Genomic DNA, 21,081 nt, shown 5'->3' with positions numbered 1-21,081 from the left:
GGGGGGAGAATAGCTATTGGAACAACGTATAAAGATGTTAACAATGCTACATAATATCAAAGATGTTTGATAGTTACAGGCCAATAATTATCTCTGTCATTGGAACTTATTGGGCTAGATATTTACACTTATTTCAGAAAGGGGACATAGCTATTGGATTCATTCATCCCATGTGGGCAAATGCTGTTTAAAAGAAAAATCATTTTCGTCTCGAATTTTAATAATTCTTGATCCAAGTCTCCCCCTCTAATGCCATACATATTACAGCAGACAGTCCCCCTTTTTACACATTACAGCAGACAGTCCCCCTTTTTACACATTACAGCAGACAGTGTCCCATTTTTACACATAATGGCAGACAGAATATATAGATTGAATGATCCAGGGTGACTGACCAGCAAGAAGTCCGGCCCGGGCCAGATGAAGCAGAAGGGAATGTCATCACTGAGAGCAGGCATGGCTCTCCCACCGACTAGCACACCCCGTACAGAACAGCGAGGACCGGGAAGGAAGCGCGCACAGCCGCCAGCTCTCCCCTGTGCACCATCTACTCCCGGTGAAGTAGCACCAACCAACCGCCGGGTCCCGCTGGCTCCGGGGCTGCCGCTGCTGTAGTGACAGCTCTACAGTAGCTGGTCCCGGGAGCCGCCTCCGCTTCACCACGCTGCGTGATTGGACGAGCGGATCCAATCACATCTGCCTCGCTGACAGGGGCGGGTTTCCCCTGTCAACGAGGCACTTGCAGAAGTGCCGCTTTTCCCTCTGGTTTCAATGGGCTTTTTCAGCCCAGCGCTTTGCCCCGCCACCCCAGCTTTAACCTGTACCTATTATAAACGGGAGGCACTGCTATAAGTGCCTCCCAAACTACTTTTAATCACGGAAATGGATAGGTTAATATAAAGAAATTACTTATGACACAGAATATGTGTCATAAGTATTTTCTTTATATTATTTTAATCATTAAAGACAGGGGAGGCACTGCCTCCCCTGCCTCCCCTGACTGCACGTCCCTGGCTGATAAGTACCTGGCAGGGATGTGAGCTGTCTTGTCCAAATAGGGCAGCGAGCTATAGGAGGTGTGGCCACAGCCTCAGAGTGACAGGAGCCTCTCACACACAGTGACTGTGCAGACCGAGTGTGCGTATTCGCTTCCGGGTTCTGCCCTGTTGCAGGCAGTTACGGGACATGGCAGCAGCTCCGCTGGCCGGGATTCCCGTGACCTGCACTGGCCTCTTCTGGTAGGGTCTGCTGTGCGCTGTTTGGATCTGGGGATTGCAGCACAAGTGAGTCGCTCCCCGGGGGTAAGAGTGGATTGGTGAGAGGATACAGGCCTTTGGGATGGGAGAGCTGGGAATGCAGCATGGAGTCATTGGGGAGAGACAGACTGTGGGTTGCGTGGGAGGAAGGAGAGAGGGAGACGCAGACTGTGATGTGTGTGGGGAGGAAGGAGAGATATACATATTATATATTTGTATAAGTAAATATATAAATATATTTATTTTAACAGTTTATTATAGAGGGCAAATTCCATTGCGCTATATATCATCTGAGGGGTGCGCTCCAGTGATATCACTGTATGGGGCCCCAAGATTTCTATTGCCAGCCCTGTCTATATATCAGGGCTGGTTCTACACCTTGTGGCGCCCAGTGCGATAGTTTACGCTGGGCGCCCCCCAACCACCGCGGCAAAATAGATAGTGCGCGCCAGGGGTGCGTGGCAAAAATAGGGGCGTGGCTTCATAGGGGAGGGGCGTGGCCAGTTATGCCCCCAGTAGCTGTGCCCCAGATTTGCCCCAAGTAGTTGTGCCCCCAGTTGATTTGCCCCCTTTAGCTGTGCCCCAGTAGTTGTGCCACCTATAGCTATGCCCCCAGTAGATTTGCCCCAGTAGTTGTGCCCCCTGTTGCTTTGCCCCCAGTAGTTGTGCCCACTGTCGCTGTGCCCCCAGTAGTTGTGCACCCTGTAGCTATGCCCCCAGTAGATTTGCCCCAGCGGTTGTGCCCCCTGTTGCTTTGCCCCCAGTAGTTGTGCCCCCTGTTGCTTTGCCCCCAGTAGTTGTGCCCCGTTGCTGTGCCCCTTAGTATCCGATTACAAACACACACGAAAACAAACAAACAATACTTACCACTGGCTCGCTCCTGCTTCCCGACCGCTGCTGCTGCTGCTGCTCTGTCTGGCCTCCCGCAGCTCCTCTCTATGAGAGAGACGTCATGACGTCTCTCCCATAGCAGCGCTGCACAGACACTAGAGGTCAATAATGACCTCTAGTGTCTGTCACTGGAGCCGGCTGCAGCGGACGCCCACACAGCCCACGGCGTCTGCTGCAGCCAGGGAGTGGAGTGCCTGCGGGGTGACTGCTTGCCCGCACCAAGAACCGCTCCTGCTATATATGTAGATATGCTGATATACTTTTTTGTGATGATTTTCAGCTTTGTTTTTTACTTCGACCCCTATGTTCCGTGTGTGCAGGGAACACCTTCTAACATACAGTATATGAGTAATAACTTTGTCAAGATAAATGAACATTCTTTCCTATAACAACAACACTGCAACCTACATGGTCAAATCTAGAACCACAAAGTAATTACTATTCCTTTACTAAAAACTTCTGCACTAGTCTTCAAAGACTTTACTAATCCATGAATAAAAAAATGTTTTAGAGAAAGAAAGGAATGGCTTAATAAAAATAGGTACACTGACAAAAATATTAATCATATAAAACATGTACTTTTCACATACAGTAGCACACATAGGGGCAGATATATTAAGCCTGAAGAAGTGATAAAGCAGTGATAAATGCAAGCTGATAACGCACCAGCCAATCATCTCCAAAGTGTAAAATGACAGTTAGGAGCTGACTGGCTAGTTCGTTATCACTTTCCACTTATCACTGCTTTATCACTTCTCCAGGCTTAATACATCTGCCCCATAATATCACATGATAGCTAATATGTGTAAGGCAATAAAACTCATTATATTCCATAAACCTAATAATAATCTGTACCTTGTTCCAGAACCCCGAGCAAGGTGACGACACCCAACAAGACAATATTGTGTAGCATGACAGGCAGAAGAGACAGCCCTCAGTCAGTATCCTGCAGTGGTAAACAGTAAACGTTATATAGGAATACAGTATGTACATGTATATTCACAGCAGGCATTCAATGAAATCAATAACTCAACATAGAATACATTTGTCATAGTATAGCACCTTTCACATTATGAGCATGGGGTAAATTTACTAAGGTGGGAGATTTTTGGAACTGGTGATGTTGCCCATAGCAACCAATCAGATTATATCTATTATCTGCTAGAAGCAGCTAGATAAATGGTAAGTAGAATCTGATTGGTTGCCATGGGCAACATCACCAGTTCTAAAAATCTCCCACCTTAGTAAATTTACCCCCATGTCGGCTACATTGGCATTTCAGTAGTTTATTTTCCTCCTTCCTTAACAAGAAATCTCAGTATTTGTATAATTTTTAAAAGTTTTTTTTTTGGAAACTATTTGGGGCCAGGGAGGAAGAGTTGGTCCAAAGATGGGGTACTGTGATAAAACCTAGTAACAAAAGTGCTTTTCCAATCATTATTTCTATCTTTTGTAGCCTTCTTACAATAATAAAGCAGACTAGGTCTATCTGTAATAAGAGGATTTTCATAGGACTTCTGTGTAAATGATTGGGAGCATCCTCTTTCCACGAATCTGTCTTTCAACACTTGTGATTGTTAAATGTAATGCTGGACATACACTTTGTCGTTATCTCGTACGAATGTAAGATTTTGCTGCCTCATGTGCACATTGTGCATGTTTTGTGTATGATTACGATGCAATGCACAGTCCCGCGGGTCGACCGTCACATCCTTAATTCATACGTGCAGCCCATATTATCCGTTGTAATAATATGCACATCGTACCATGTTTTATGCACATGCGATGCATCATATGGTTTTGAGTGGCATTTCCCTGGACTTCTATTATTTGTGAGGCACACGATCGATCATGAGACACTCGTGAGGCCGGAACTGCAAGGGAGCTTCTGGGGAGGTTGAAGGGAAATTGTGATATGACTCACATCGGATGTGGGACATCTTGATGTATGGCCAGCTTAAGGGGTATATTCAATTGGAGTCGGATCCATTCCGACATTCATTTGTCGTAATGGATCCGACTTGGCCTATTCAATGGACATCTCATTTCGACTTTTACAAAAGTTGAATTGTGAATTGCGGGGGGGGGGGGGGAGCCGCGGGCAGACAGGGATATATAGCCGCTGCTATAGCGCTGCTCTCCCCGTCCTTCCTTTCTCACAGCCGCCGCTCCGTCCCCCCTGTCACAGCCGCCTATCAAGACAGCGTCCACCCGGCTCCAGCAAGCGAGGTCTCGCTTGCTGGAGCCGGGTGGACGCTGCTGTGAGCGGCAGCTGTCCACCAGCACTGCTCACCCCGTCCCCGCCTTGGCTCTCCCCGTCTCCGGCGCTGCTGTCCCCATCTGTTTCGACTTTTTTTAAAGTCGAACTGAGATGGACGAAAAGGGGGCCAAAACCGACAGGCTTTGGCCCCATTTTCGACACAGGCACGTGGATCGGCAGCTATTCCGCCCCACGATTCGACCTTAAAAAGTCGAAAACAGCCGTCTTTTCGACAGACGGCAGTTTTCAACACCAATTGAATATACCCGTAAGTCTCAGTGGAGCTACAGTTCCCACACATCCTTAAGGAAGGAGGATAATGGCAACTATACAAACTGTTAGCACCCACACTCTTAAAGAAAGTGTAACTGCTTAATGTATTGTTTCCTGTCTAGTAATAAATTCAAATATCCAATTTTTTAATGATCACTTTTAAAAGTGAACCATAAATTCCAGGTATTGGAATGTAACAACTGGACAAAGTATCAGCTTCCTCATCAATTCCATGACTAGTTAGGAGATCATCAATGTATATGGCCTGATTCAAGGTGACCGATGGCTGATCATGCGGTGGGGGGAGTAAAGTTTCTTCACTCCCCCCATCACCATAGCCCTGCATGCTAATAAGGACAATATTGTCCATGTTGGCTTGCAAGCATCAACGAGCCGGCGCCAACGATGAACGAGCGCGGGGCCGCGCATCGTTCATCGTTGGTGCCTACACACTGAAAGATGAACGATATCTCATTCATTAATGAACGAGATCGTTCATATCTTTCAGTGTAATCGGTAAATGTGTAGGACCCATTAGAGATGCAGGCAGTTGCATTGAGACACTAACTGCCATCACCTCACATCTGCATATAAAAGAGAAAACATCAGGCGCACATTGGACCTTAGACCCTATGCTGTCTCAGACAGAGTGGCTCTCCTAAGACGCCAGGGCCTATCTAGCGGTAAATGAATTTTCAGTGGCTTTCTAGATAATGCCAATAAATGACAAATCCAACAAAAAAGAAATAGTAACTTGCGCCCTAGCTAGAGCTCGGCACTCGCCCAAAAGAGCACAACTTCTTTCTAGACACGATACTAAACAGAAAGGCGATCTCCAAGCGCTGCTATATAGAGTTCAGATCCATATGCCTCCGTGGTCCTCAAAGAGAAAATACGTCCATTAATAGGAGAGTTTCTCTGTATATTCTAAATGGTGCCACTGGAAAACTGACCTGCTTTAAATAAAATGCGTTCCCGTAAAGGTATCTTTTAAAACTTCATGTATCCAGATGGTGTACCTCAGGACTCACAACTTATAACCCATCAGAACTTGACTTACCTTTATAATAAGCCCTATGTTCACTGCAAGGTATATTGGGGGTCCTTATTCATATGTTGCCCTCCTGTGTCACATCCAGAAACGGCTCCAAACAATGTGGTATAGAACAGCAAATAAAATAGTTCTTTTCTTTCTTCTTTTTTTTAAAAAAACATTTATTTTCACAAACACTTTGTGAAACATAAAAACACAGTAAAAACACAATAAAAGAAAAAGAAAATCAGGAGGCACCCTGATTTATACCAACGAGGCCACTTCCACCTGTTCCCCTTAGATGGAATAGGGGAATATTACCAAACGATATGGGGTGAAAAAATAAACTCTACCCCTAAAGTGGATATCGGTATCGGTGGTGTGGTCCAGTCTAGGGTCCTCTTGTGATAGCACCAACGCAATTCAGATATAATCCTTCCTCAGGGTGTAAAGTGAAAGTGACCCCCTTGGTCCTTATATACCTCTGGGCATTATCACATGCCCCCAATAGCCAACAGAATGTCACTTCCTTCAAATCATAATAAATCCTACACATATCACATAAAAATTCATAATACAGAATAATATAGATGTCTCATAATACTGCTGTCTATCTGATGTTTAACCACTCTAACTCTATAAAAATTAATGTTTATATTTAATTGGTTCAGTATAAAATCCGGGATAAATCCATAGAGTCCCAATTTCCAATATATAAACGTCAGATTCCTGGATCACAGTGTCCATGATTCCCATGTTATCCTCATCATGTGACCACACACCAATGCGCTCACTTCCTGTTTATCCTTATATCCATGGAGACCGCACGTCCCTCGCTTCTTTGTTACTTGTAATTCAGACAGGGGCGTGAAGAACAGGAACCAGCGTCATCAGTTTTCCGGTGTTTGGAACGCACCAGGAAGTGTTTTATGTCCGCAAAAAAGTTGACCTCCACCTCGCTTATGTCAAATGTTAATTGTATATTAAGACGATCTAAGATCTACAAACTAAAAACCTTGCATCAAAATGGCCTTAACGTAGAGTTTGAAACCAAATGGTTTTTGTAATGCAAAAACAATTATGGTCATTGGGAACATGCTAGAATCCTGGTTCCATCATTGGGTCTCTTCATGTGGTTTAGACATGATGATTAGGAATTTAGTAGCGGTGCTACAGCCACATGTGGATTCCACAGTATAGTATAACTATTTGATAATATGCCTGTCACCAACCTATTAATGCTTTCAGAAGTACCGTATACATTAGACCTTAACAGGTCAATGTATGTAATATAACTATAATTAAAACGTATATACTTAAGCGGCTTACAATAAAGTGAGATGATGTTACATATATCCCTGTTTCTTTATGTATGTCTGTTCGGGATGAGAATTGTGCGGCTCAGAATAGATAGGAAATACCTCCAGTTATGTTTCAACCTATCCGAATTTGATAACAGTAACTATTACGGTTAGTGAGGGCATATAACAATCTTTTATAGATCACTGTGTCCCCTTATGTTGTTGGCACTTGATACAAACCATGGACCTTAGAATGGGATTGAGTGGCTGAAAACAGCCACATGTGGACTCCACAGTATGGTATAGGAATTTAACTATATGCCTGTTATATACTTACCTGTTTGTATGGCACATTTCAAAATTTCTAGAACACGGATCTGAAAACTTTAAAAGCAGTATTGAGTGTCTCATAATGTACTGTACATATTAGATTCTAAAGGTCGATATATGCATTATAACATGATAAGAATATGCACACATATAAGTGATTTCTTGAAAGTTGATGGTATTAATATGTATCCCTGTTTCTTTACATATGTCCGGTTGTGCTGAGGACTTCGCCGCTGTGCGGTTCACAGTGGACATGAGACACTTCCTGGTGCGTTCCAAACACCGGAAGTAGCCGGAAAACTGATGACGCTGGTTCCTGTTCTTCACGCCCCCGTCTGAATTACAAGTAACAAAGAAGCGTGGGACATGCGGTCTCCATGGATATAAGGATAAACAGGAAGTGAGCGCATTGGTGTGTGGTCACATGATGAGGATAACATATGGGAATCATGAACACTGTGATCCAGGAATCTGACGTTTATATATTGGAAATTGGGACTCTATGGATTTATCCCGGATTTTATACTAAACCAATTAAATATAAACATGAATTTTTATAGAGTTAGAGTGGTAAAACATCAGATAGACAGCAGTATTATGAGACATATATCTATATTATTCTGTATTATTAATTTCTCTATCGTCCTAGTGGATGCTGGGGTTCCTGAAAGGACCATGGGGAATAGCGGCTCCGCAGGAGACAGGGCACAAAAAGTAAAGCTTTAGGATCAGGTGGTGTGCACTGGCTCCTCCCCCTATGACCCTCCTCCAAGCCAGTTAGATTTTTGTGCCCGGCCGAGAAGGGTGCAATCTAGGTGGCTCTCCTAAAGAGCTGCTTAGAAAAGTTTAGCTTAGGTTTTTTATTTTACAGTGAGTCCTGCTGGCAACAGGATCACTGCAACGAGGGACTTAGGGGAGAAGAAGTGAACTCACCTGCGTGCAGGATGGATTGGCTTCTTGGCTACTGGATATCAGCTCCAGAGGGACGATCACAGGTACAGCCTGGATGGTCACCGGAGCCTTGCCGCCGGCCCCCTTGCAGATGCTGAAGTAAGAAGAGGTCCAGAATCGGCGGCAGAAGACTCCTCAGTCTTCTAAAGGTAGCGCACAGCACTGCAGCTGTGCGCCATTTTCCTCTCAGCACACTTCACACGGCAGTCACTGAGGGTGCAGAGCGCTGGGAGGGGGGCGCCCTGGGAGGCAAATGAATACCTATTTTGGCTAAAAATACCTCACATATAGCCTCCGGAGGCTATATGGAGATATTTAACCCCTGCCAGAATCCGTTAAGAGCGGGAGACGAGGCCGCCGAAAAAGGGGCGGGGCCTATCTCCTCAGCACACAGCGCCATTTTCCCTCACAGAAAGGCTGGAGGGAAGGCTCCCAGGCTCTCCCCTGCACTGCACTACAGAAACAGGGTTAAAACAGAGAGGGGGGGCACTAATTTGGCGTTAGAAATATATAAAAAAAATGCTATAAGGGAAAACACTTATATAAGGTTGTCCCTATATAATTATAGCGTTTTTGGTGTGTGCTGGCAAACTCTCCCTCTGTCTCTCCAAAGGGCTAGTGGGTCCTGTCCTCTATCAGAGCATTCCCTGTGTGTGTGCTGTGTGTCGGTACGTGTGTGTCGACATGTATGAGGACGATGTTGGTGAGGAGGCGGAGCAATTGCCTGTAATGGTGATGTCACTCTCTAGGGAGTCGACACCGGAATGGATGGCTTATGTAGGGAATTACGTGATAATGTCAACACGCTGCAAGGTCGGTTGACGACATGAGACGGCCAACAAACAATTAGTACCGGTCCAGACGTCTCAAAAACACCGTCAGGGGTTTTAAAACGCCCGTTTACTTTAGTCGGTCGACACAGACACAGACAGGGACACTGAATCCAGTGTCGACGGTGAATAAACAAACGTATTCCTTATTAGGGCCACACGTTAAAGGCAATGAAGGAGGTGTTACATATTTCTGATACTACAAGTACCACAAAAGAGGGTATTATGTGGGATGTGAAAAAACTACCGTAGTTTTTCCTGAATCAGATAAATTAAATAAAGTGTGTGATGATGCGTGGGTTCCCCCCGATAGAAAATTATGGGCGGTATACCCTTTCCCGCCAGTAGTTAGGGCGCGTTGGGAAACACCCCTTAGGGTGGATAAGGCGCTCACACGCTTATCAAAACAAGTGGCGGTACCGTCTATAGATAGGGCCGTCCTCAAGGACCAGCTGACAGGAGGATGGAAAATATCATAAAAAGTATATACACACATACTGGTGTTATACTGCGACCAGCGATCGCCTCAGCCTGGATGTGCAGAGCTGGGGTGGCTTGGTCGGATTCCCTGACTAAAAATATTGATACCCTTGACAGGGACAGTATTTTATTGACTATAGAGCATTTAAAGGATGCATTTCTATATATGCGAGATGCACAGAGGGATATTTGCACTCTGGCATCAAGAGTAAATGCGATGTCCATATCTGCCAGAAGATGTTATGGACACGACAGTGGTCAGGTGATGCAGATTCCAAACGGCACAAAGGTGTATTGCCGTATAAAGGAAGAGGAGTTACTTGGGGTCGGTCCATCGGACCTGGTGGCCACGGCAACTGCTGGAAAATCCGCCGTTTTTACCCTAAGTCACATCTCTGCAGAAAAAGACACCGTCTTTTCAGCCTCAGTCCTTTCGTCCCTATAAGATCATATCTGCCCAGGGATAGAGGAAAGGGAAGAAGACTGCAGCAGGCAGCCCATTCCCAGGAACAGAAGCGTTCCACCGCTTCTGACAAGTTCTCAGCATGGCGCTGAGACCGTACAGGACCCCTGGATCCTACAAGTAGTATCCCAGGGGTACAGATTGGAAGGTCGAGACGTTTCCCCTTCGCAGGCTCCTGAAGTCTGCTTTACCAAGGTCTCCCTCCGACAAGGAGGCAGTATGGGAAAAAATTCACAAGCTGTATTCCCAGCAGGTGATAATTAAATTACCCCTCCTACTACAAGAAAAGGGGTATTATTCCACACTATATTGTGGTACTGAAGCCAGAAGGCTAGGTGAGACTTATTCTAAAAAATTTTTTGAACACTTACAAAGGTTCAAATCAAGATGGAGTCACTCAGAGCAGTGATAACGAACCAGGAAGAAGGGGACTATATAGTGTCCCGGGACATCAGGGATGCTTACCTCTATGTCCCAAATTTGCCCTTCTCACTAAGGGTACCTCAGGTTCGTGGTGCAGAACTGTCACTATCAGTTTCAGACGCTGCCGTTTGGATTGTCCACGGCACCCTGGGTCTTTACCAAGGTAATGGCCGAAATGATGATTCTTCTTCGAAGAAAAGGCGTCTTAATTATCCCTTACTTGGACGATCTCCTGATAAGGGCATAGTCCAGGGAACAGTTGGAGGTCGGAGTAGCACTATCTCGGATACTGCTACAACAGCACGGGTGGATTCTAAATATTCCAAAATCGCAGCTGATCCCGACGACACGTCTGCTGTGCCTAGGGATGATTCTGGACACAGTCCAGAAAAAGGTGTTTCTCCCGGAAGAGAAAGCCAGGGAGTTATCCGAGCTAGTCAGGAACCTCCTAAAAACAGTGCATCATTGCACAAGGGTCCTGGTAAAAATGGTGGCTTCCTACGAAGCAATTCCATTCGGCAGATTTCACGCAAGAACTTTTCAGTGGGATCTGCTGGACAAATAGTCCGGATCGCATCTTCAGATGCATCAGCGGATAACCCTATATCCAAGGACAAGGGTGTCTCTCCTGTGGTGGTTATAGAGTGCTCATCTTCTAGAGGGCCGCAGATTCGGCATTCAGGATTGGATGCTGGTGACCACGGAGCCCAGCCCGAGAGGCTGGGGAGCAGTCACACAAGGAAAAAATTTCCAGGGAGTGTGATCAAGTCTGGAGACTTTTCTCCACATAAATATACTGGAGCTAAGGGTAAATTTATAATGCTCTAAGCTTAGCAAGACCTCTGCTTCAAGGTCAGCCGGTATTGATCCAGTGGGAAAAACATCACGGCAGTCGCCCACGTAAACAGACAGGGCGACACAAGAAGCAGGAGGGCAATGGCAAAAACTGCAAGGACTTTTCGCTGGGCGGAAAATCATGTGATAGCACTGTCAGCAGTGTTTCATCCCGGGAATGGAAACTGGGAAGCAGACTTCCTCAGCAGGCACGACCTCCACCCGGGAGAGTGGAAACTTCATCGGGAAGTTTTTTCCACATGATTGTAAACCGTTGGGAAATACCAAAGGTGGACATGATGGCGTCCCGTCTGAACAAAAAACGGGACAGGTATTGCGCCAGGTCAAGAGACCCTCAGGCAATAGCTGTGGACGTTCTGGTAACACCGTGGGTGTACCAGTCGGTGTATGTGTTCCCTCCTCTGCTTCTCATACCTAAGGTGCTGAGAATTATAAGACGTAGAGGAGTAAGAACTATACTCATGGCTCCGGATTGGCCAAGAAGGACTTGGTACCCGGAACTTCAAGAGATGCTTACAGAGGTTTTATGGCCTCTGCCGCTAAGAAGGGACTTGCTTCAGCAAGTACCATGTCTGTTCCAAGACTTACCGCAGCTGCGTTTGTCGGCATGGCGGTGGAACGCCGGATCCTAAGGGAAAAAGGCATTCCGGAAGAGGTCATTCCTACCCTGGTCAAAGCCAGAAAGGAGGTGACCGCACAACATTATCACCACATGTGGCGAAAATATGTTGCGTGGTGTGAGGCCAGGAAGGCCCCACAAAGAAATTTCAACTCGGTCGTTTCCTGCATTTCCTGCAAACAGGAGTGTCTATGGGCCTCAAATTGGGGTCCATTAAGGTTCAAATTTCGGCCCTGTCGATTTTCTTCCAGAAAGAATTGGCTTCAGTTCCTGAAGTCCAGAAGTTTGTCAAGGGAGTATTGCATATACAACCCCCTTTTGTGCCTCCAGTGGCACTGTGGGATCTCAACGTAGTTCTGGGATTCCTCAAATCACATTGGTTTAAAACCAGTCAAATCTGTGGATTTGAAGCATCTCACATGAAAAGTGACCATGCTCTTGGCCCTGGCCTGGACCAGGCGAGTGTCAAATTGGTGGTTTTTTCTCAAAAAAGCCCATATCTGTTTGTCCATTCGGACAGGGCAGAGCTGCGGACTCATCCCCAGTTCTCTCCCTAAGGTGGTGTCAGTGTTTCACCTGAACCAGCTTATTGTGGTGCCTTGCACCTACTAGGGACTTGGAGGACTCCAAGTTGCTAGATGTTGTCAGGGCCCTGAAAATATGTTCCAGGACGGCTGGAGTCAGGAAAACTGACTTGCTGTTATCCTGTATGCACCCAACAAACTGGGTGCTCTTGCTTCTAAGCAGACTATTGCTAGTTGGATGTGTAATACAATTCAGCTTGCACATTCTGTGGCAGGCCTGCCACAGCCAAAATATGTAAATGCCCATTCCACAAGGAAGGTGGGCTCATCTTGGGCGGCTGCCCGAGGGGTCTCGGCTTTTACAACTTTGCCGAGCGGTTATTTAGTCAGGGGCAAACACGTTTGTAAAATCCTACAAATTTGATACCCTGACTAAGGAGGACCTGGAGTTCTCTCATTCGGTGCTGCAGAGTCATCCGCACTCTCCCGCCCGTTTGGGAGCTTTGGTATTATCCCCATGGTCCTTTCAGGAACCCCAGCATCCACTAGGACGATAGAGAAAATAAGAATTTACTTACCGATAATTCTATTTCTCGGAGTCCGTAGTGGATGCTGGGCGCCCATCCCAAGTGCGGATTATCTGCAATACTTGTACATAGTTACAAAAATCGGGTTATTATTGTTGTGAGCCATCTTTTCAGAGGCTCCGCTGTTATCATACTGTTAACTGGGTTCAGATCACAGGTTGTACAGTGTGATTGGTGTGGCTGGTATGAGTCTTACCCGGGATTCAAAATCCTTCCTTATTATGTACGCTCGTCCGGGCACAGTGTCTAACTGGCTTGGAGGAGGGTCATAGGGGGAGGAGCCAGTGCACACCACCTGATCCTAAAGCTTTACTTTTTGTGCCCTGTCTCCTGCGGAGCCGCTATTCCCCATGGTCCTTTCAGGAACCCCAGCATCCACTACGGACTCCGAGAAATAGAATTATCGGTAAGTAAATTCTTATTTTTTATGTGATATGTGTAGGATTTATTATGATTTGAAGGAAGTGACATTCTATTGGCTAATGGGGGTATGTGATAATGCCCAGAGGTATATAAGGACCAAGGGGGTCACTTCCACTTTACACCCTGAGGAAGGATTATATCCGAAACGCGTTGGTGCTATCACAGGAGGACCCTAGACTGGACCACACCACTGATACCGTCATCCACTTTAGGGTAGAGTTTATTTTTTCACCCCATATCATTTGATAATATTCCCCTATTCCATCTAAGGGGTACAGGTGGAAGTGGCCTTGTTGGTGTAAATCAGGGTGCCTCCTGATTTTCTTTTATTTATTTTTTTACTGTGTTTTTATGTTTCACAAAGTGTTTGTGAAAATAAATGTTTTTTTAAAAAAAAGAAGAAAGAAAAGAACTATTTTATTTGCTGTTCTATACCACATTGTTTGGAGCCGTTTCTGGATGTGACACAGGAGGACAACATATGAATAAGGACCCCCAAAGATACCTTGCAGTGAACATAGGGCTTATTATAAAGGTAAGCCAAGTTCTGATGGGTTATAAGTTGTGAGTCCTGAGGTACACCATCTGGATACATGAAGTTTTAAAAGATACCTTTACGGGAACGCATTTTATTTGAAGCAGGTCAGTTTGCCAGTGGCACCATTTAGAATATACAGAGAAACTCTCCTATTAATGGACGTATTTTCTCTTTGAGGACCACGGAGGCATATGGATCTGAACTCTATATAGCAGCGCTTGGAGATCGCCTTTCTGTTTAGTATAATGCCCATAAATGAGTCCCAACATGTCTGTCTTTTTCTAGGCCACGCCCCCAATTACCTCCCCCAAATGCTGACTACCTCTCACTCACTGCACATAAATCTTCTGTGTGTATGAAGTCGCTCATACTTTGCAGCACGTGCACTTTACTGCTTTGCAGCATGCACAATAGCAAAATAGCACTCCAATGTCCACAATCAACAATACATCCACCTCTTAATCATGCCCATAGTGTCAGGAATCTGCATTTTGCATCATGTCCCTTACCGGTGCTCTGATGTGCTGGCCTCTGGAGGTCACATTCTCAGCCAGGCAGCATGTTCCATGATTGCCAGCAATGTGCAGAGACTCTCTCCAGTATGTACCTCGCTTGCCTAACAGCGTGTACCCCGATGAATTCCCACAATCTCCAGAGTATGGGGCGCCGCCATGACACCTGTAGTCAGCTGACTTGGTGCTTTCCATTCCTGAGCACTGGAGTGCTCACATGACTTGATTCTCCAATCCCTGCTGTCCAGGAGGTATATAGTCACAGTTCAGTATCATGGCCTTGAACAACGCATCACATTCTGTGAACAAGCGTCTCCTGGCTCCAGTCTCCTGAGATCCCCCTGTGTCTTAGCTCTGTGGAACTACAGGCAGCAGCCATCCAGTTTGGTGCAGCTTCATCTGCATTCAGCTCCAGTATTCACTAGCAGTCAGAGACTCTCTCCAGGTGCTGCATTATCACTCACACCTGTTCGTTAGCTGCCTGTAGCAGTATCAGTGCCATTCTATCTGCAGTGGGAATGTTGCTTTATTCCACAGCTGTCTCCTGCTCAGCCAAACCTGGTTCCATTGCTGTCTAGTGTAACATCTGCCTGTGTAGTTCCAGCACCTGCTCACCATCGGCTTCCAGGCCGATCATCGATTGTTCCTGATACCCATCGGTTCCCAGGCCGATCATCATCTGCTCCTGTTTACCATTGGTTTCCAGGCCGACCATAGATTGTTCCAGTTCAATATCGGTTTCCAGGCCGATCATCGATTGCTCCAGGTTACATCGGTACCCAGGCCGATAGTTGTTAAACCTCTGTTCATCATCGGTTTCCAGACCGAACATTTCCCCAGAGACTTTTCTATAACCAGATACTCCATCAGTTTCCACGCTGATTCTTATGCACATACCACCATTATTCCAGTTGCCTTTGTTTCCTGAGTGTATTCTCAATAAATATAATTTGTGCACATGCGCAGGAACTTACTCCAGTCTCCTCGTGTCCTCCATCGCACCACCACTGACCCACTAGTGCCTCCTCCGGGAACAGACACAAACCCAGACCTGACACATAGTACTTTATCTGTGACCCAAACATATCACTGTTATAAATATGCAACTTTTCCCCTTTCCTCAAGTATGAATAAGTTCACAAGGGGCCCAAGGATGTCCCACACATATAGTTCCAATCAACAAGGAGCATTAGACACCCTGATCATGAGAGATCTGGCAGATGTACTGAGCAGTGATAAGAGTGGAGAAGTGAGCCAGTGGAGAACCAATCTGATGCTCTGTATACTTCTACAGTATGCAAATTATAAATGTTCCTCTGGCTCACTTCTCCACTGTTTTCACTGCTTAGTACATCTCCCCCAAGATGTAAAGAGATTGTACATCAATTGATGTGCTGCACATGAAACCAGGCGTCCTCTTAAGCAACCTGGTGCCTATAGTACAGTGTGAAAGCACGTATGGACGACCAAGCGATATGTTGAACCAACTCCCTAGAACGGAGTGGCATATACATGACTACCTTGCTGCACCCTCCTCCGGGAGATGGCAGTGTGGTAGGCTAATGGTGGCGTGGCCGGCAGCAATGGGGGCAGTCTGGGGGGGGGGGGTGACTGGCAGGGAAAGTGGGCAGTCCGGGGCGTGGCAGCATGAATAGGTCATCGTGATCCCGCCCCCACTAGACAGTGCAGAGAAAACTGGCACTGAATAGCAGGGGGTGGAGCTATGATGATACAATTCAGCGTGAATCGCATCATCATATCCCCCTCGGACCGCCCACTTGTTCGCTGTTGTGGGCGGCCAAGGGGGGAGCTGCCTGGGAAAGCAGTAGACTTGCCCACCTTTCCGGGGGGAACACCTGATTTTCAGGAGCCTCCTGGCCATTCTGGGAGGGTAGGCAAGTATGGAGTGGCATAAAGGTTGTTCTAGTATGTATAGGAGCAGTGATGGGGAGGTGGGGGGGTTTATAGTCAAGCTGTTTGTGTTGGAAACATGACATTTATTTCCTGGGACCAATATGTAGGTTCTTTTAAATTCTTTAACCCTCTTGAAGCTCTTCCCACTTTTAGATGTTTCAAGGGTTGCAATATCCCACCATCATTTAGGGGGACATTTACTAAGCAGTGATAAGAGCGGAGAAGTGAGCCAGTAGAGAATGCCCATGGCAACCAATCAGCACTGAAGTAACATCTATAATTTGCATACTATAAAATTATACAGAGCTGCTGGTTAATGGGGCAGCTTCTCCACTGGCTCACTTCTCCACTCTTAGCACTGCTTAGTAAATGTCCCCCTAAATGATGGTGTCCCCCAATTTCTTTTGATGCGTATCTATCTAGAATAGATAACTGTGATTCTAGATCCTGAGATATTACCTCACACATACTCACTTTAGATTCAGAAAATAATGCACCTTTTTGTGCACTCTGCATAAAATCACATAATGCACTTGTAATATACAATAATTGGCTTATTGTAATACACAAATGGTACAGGATAAACAGCAGTTGTATAGCTTTTGCTGATTGCACAAACAGAATAGCGATCCTATAAAGCACACTTAAAAAGTTCAATATTTCTTAATCTGCCACAACCCCTCCCCCCATCACAGTCCTCACCAGTCTGAGCCAGCCAAAATGATAACATTTGCTCATACTGGCCCACCTCAACACACAAGTCTGATAAATGTTATACAAGTCCTACAGGGTCTGTCCTGAGACCGACATGGTGCAGTGGGAGTGCCCCACCCAAATCAATCACACTTCTGCAACTGACGGGACAGGACAGATGACAGATCAACGGGCCCTCATTCCGAGTTGTTCGCTCGCAAGCTGCTTTTAGCAGCATTGCACATGCTAAGCCGCCGCCTACTGGGAGTGAATCTTAGCTTATCAAAATTGCGAACGAAAGATTAGCAGAATTGTGAATAGACACTTTTTAGCAGTTTCTGAGTAGCTCCACACTTACTCGGCAACTGCGATCAGTTCAGTCAGTTTCGTTCCTGGTTTGACGTCACAAACACACCCAGCGTTCGCCCAGACACTCCCCCGTTTCTTCAGACACTCCCGCGTTTTTCCCAGAAATGGTAGCGTTTTTTCACACACTCCCATAAAACGGCCAGTTTCCGCCCAGAAACACCCACTTCCTGTCAATCACATTACGATCACCAGAACGAAGAAAAAACCTTGTAATGCCGTGAGTAAAAAACCTAACTGCATAGCAAATTTACTTGGCGCAGTCGCACTGCGGACATTGCGCATGCGCATTAGCGACTAATCGCTCCGTTGCAAAAAAAAAATAACGAGCGAACAACTCGGAATGACCACCATAGTGAATTACACTGGGTACTGTTGTAAGTCACAGTAGTCCAGGGGTGGGCAATGTCCAAAACTTACTAATTTATATATAATCAATAGTCCACCCAATCGTCTGGCATGTGAAGTAGACATGCACACTCAGACTAGGGTGTTCAGAGAGAAGGGACCAAGGCAAAGTGCACCGAGTAAGTGGTGGTGGGGGGTGAGCATGTCAGTATCTCTCTCCTGCAGGTGTGTCCAAAATTACATCCATTTTGTACATTTCAGCCTACCTTTGACTTGCAACCCCTTATATCTGCAGAGGCAGAACAGGGGCAGGCAAAGCCAACAGAAAGAATTCTTGTACATGATAGTAATTCTATTCCCACTGGTTATACAACATAATCTTAATCAGACAAATTAGACTAATGATTCTTATGCTGTGTACACACGGCATGATGCACCATACAGCAAGCAGCAAGACATTGACTATGCGACAGGGCTGAAGCCCGTCCCCGCTGATATAGTCAATGTTGGGCTGCCTGCACAGTCTATTTTTTCTTGCGATGCCGATCTCGCGGGACCGAGCATCGGCATCGCAAGCTGTGTACACACGGTGCGATATGCACTAACTTTCATAACGATTTCGACTATACAGTTAAAATCGTAAGGAAAGTTAAGTGCATATCGCACCGTGTGTATGCACCTTAAGAAGGTGTACTGTATCGTTAGCAGGGACCATAAGTCTGGTGTTAAGAATCGAGCTGATGACACCACCTTACAGTATGTGCCTCCAATCAGCTGTTTGCATATTAACTCCTTCACCTGATAGTATTTGGCTAATGTGCTTCACAGCTATATTACAGTGCATCTGGAAAGTATTCACAGCGCTTCACTTTTTGCACATTTTGTTATGTTACAGCCTTATTCCAAAATGGAATAAATTCATTTTTCCCTCAAAATTCTACACACAATACCTCATAATAACAATGTGAAAAACAGTTGTTGTTTTTTGAGATTTTTGCAAGTTTATTAAAAATAAAAAACTAAGAAATCACATGTACATAAGTATTCACAGCCTTTGCTCAATACTTTGTTTATGCACCTTTGGCAGCAATTACAGCCTCAAGTCTTTTTGAATATGATGCCACAAGCTTGGCACACCTATCTTTGGGCAGTTTTGCCCATTCCTCTTTGCAGCACCTCTCAAGCTCCATCAGGTTGGATTGAAGCGTCGGTACACAGCCATTTTCAGATCTCTCTAGAGATGTTCAATCAGGTTCAATTCTGGGCCACTCAGTTTCATTCACAGAGTTATCCTGAATCTACTCCTTTGTTATCTTCGCTCTGTGCTTAGGATTGTTGTCTTGCTGAAAGATGAACTGTTGCCCCAGTCTGAGGTCAACAGCGCTCTGGAGCAGGATTTCATCCAGGATGTCGCTGTACATTGCTGCATTCATCTTTCCCTCTATCCTGACTAGTCTCCCAGTGCCTGCCCCTGAAAAACATCCCTACAGCATGATGTTGCCACCACCATACTTCACTGTAGGGATGGTATTGGCCTGGTGATGAGCGGTGCCTGGTATCCTCCAAACATGACGCATGGCATTCACACCAAAGAGTTCAATCTTTGTCTCATCAGACCAAAAAATTTTGTTTTTCATGGTCTGAGAGTCCTTCAGGTGCATTTTGGAAAACTCCAGGCGGGCTGCCATGTGCTTTTTACTAAGGAGTGGCTTCTGTCTGGCCACTCTACCATACAGGCCTGAATGGTGGATTGCTGCAGAGATGGTTGTCCTTCTGGAAGGATCTCCTCTCTCTACAGAGGAATGCTGTAGCTCTGACAGAGTGACCATCGGGTTCTTGGTCGCCTCCCTGACTAGGGCCCTTCTCCCTCGATCGCTCAATTTAGACGGACCGTCAGCTCTAGGTGGTTCAGAACTTCTTCCATTTACGGATGATGGAGGCCACTGTGATCACTGGGACCTACAAAGCAGCAGATATCTTTCTGTACCCTTCCCTAGATTTGTGCCTCGAGACAATCCTGTCTCGGAGGGCTACAGACAATTCCTTTGACTTCATGCTTGCTGTGCTCAGACATGCACTGTCAAGTGTGGGACCTTATATAGACAGATGTGTGACTTTCCAAATCATGTCCAATCAACTGAATTTACCACAGGTGGACTCCAATTAAGCTGTAGGAACATCTCAAGGATGATCAGTAAAAACAGGATGCACTTGAGCTCAATTTTGAGCTTCATGGAGAGGCTGTGAATACTTATGTACATGTGATTTCTATGTTTTTTTGTTTTTAACAAATCTGAAAAAAAACTAAAAAAAACAAACTTTTTTCACGTTGTCATTATTGGGTATTGTCTGTAGAATTTTGAGGGAAAAAATGAATTTATTCCATTTTGGAATAAGGCTTTAACATAACAAAATGTGGAAAAAGTGGAGTGCTGTGAATACTTTCTGGATGCAAAGGGGTATATTTATTTACTAAGGTCCCGATTTTGACCGAGATGCCGTTTTTTCATCAAAGTGTCATCTCGGTAATTTACTACGCAAAAATCACGGCAGTGATGAGGGCATTCGTAATATTTTGGAAGTCCTAGGAAAAAATCACGAATCAATACACCATCGGTCAAATACGCCTGCAATTTGCTAGAAATCGGGAATTTACTAAAAAGTGCAAAACACAAACACTGCCGACAATAGCCAAACACTGCCGTGCTAAAATACAAATCGTGAAAAAGTGCTAAAAAAAAACAGACCTGCTTTTTTATCCCGTGTTTGTATAGGCATGCACGGATCCATGAGATCCGTGCATGTTTTTCAGTGGGAAGGGGGGGGGAAATGTTATAAATTTTCCGAAAAAAAATTGCGTGGGGTCCCCCCTCCTAAGGCAAACCAGCCTCGGGCTCTTTGAGCCGATCCTGGTTGCAGAAATATGGGGAAAAAATGGACAGGGGTTCCCCCATATTTAAGCAACCAGCATCGGGCTCTGCACCTGGTCCTGGTTCCAAAAATACGGGGGACAAAAAGAGTAGGGGTCCCCCGTATTTTTGAAACCAGCACCGGGCTCCACTAGCTGGACAGATAATGCCACAGCCGGGGTCACTTTTATACAGTGCCTTGCAGCCGTGGCATCAAATATCCAACTAGTCATGTTTTCACATGGGCCCCCTTTCCCCGAATGCCAGAAACCCACTCTGACTGATGTCTAAGTGGGTTTCCT

The 21,081-nt window shown here is 45.6% G+C and overlaps 1 protein-coding gene across 1 annotated transcript in view; it reads right to left on the bottom strand.

Moving 5' to 3' along the window:
• LOC134933397 (leukotriene C4 synthase-like) overlaps window positions 1–21,081 on the bottom strand; it is a 243,555-nt gene that overhangs the window by 42,698 nt on the left and 179,776 nt on the right. The window contains exon 2 of the mRNA XM_063928543.1: window positions 3,003–3,093. Coding sequence (XP_063784613.1) covers window positions 3,003–3,060 — 58 coding nt within the window. The 5' untranslated portion in view covers window positions 3,061–3,093. The remainder of the gene's footprint in view (window positions 1–3,002; window positions 3,094–21,081) is intronic.

This window comes from Pseudophryne corroboree, chromosome 6, assembly GCF_028390025.1.
Source record: "Pseudophryne corroboree isolate aPseCor3 chromosome 6, aPseCor3.hap2, whole genome shotgun sequence".
Classification (NCBI taxonomy): Eukaryota; Metazoa; Chordata; class Amphibia; order Anura; family Myobatrachidae; genus Pseudophryne; species Pseudophryne corroboree.
This window is presented reverse-complemented; position numbering and strand designations above follow the sequence as displayed.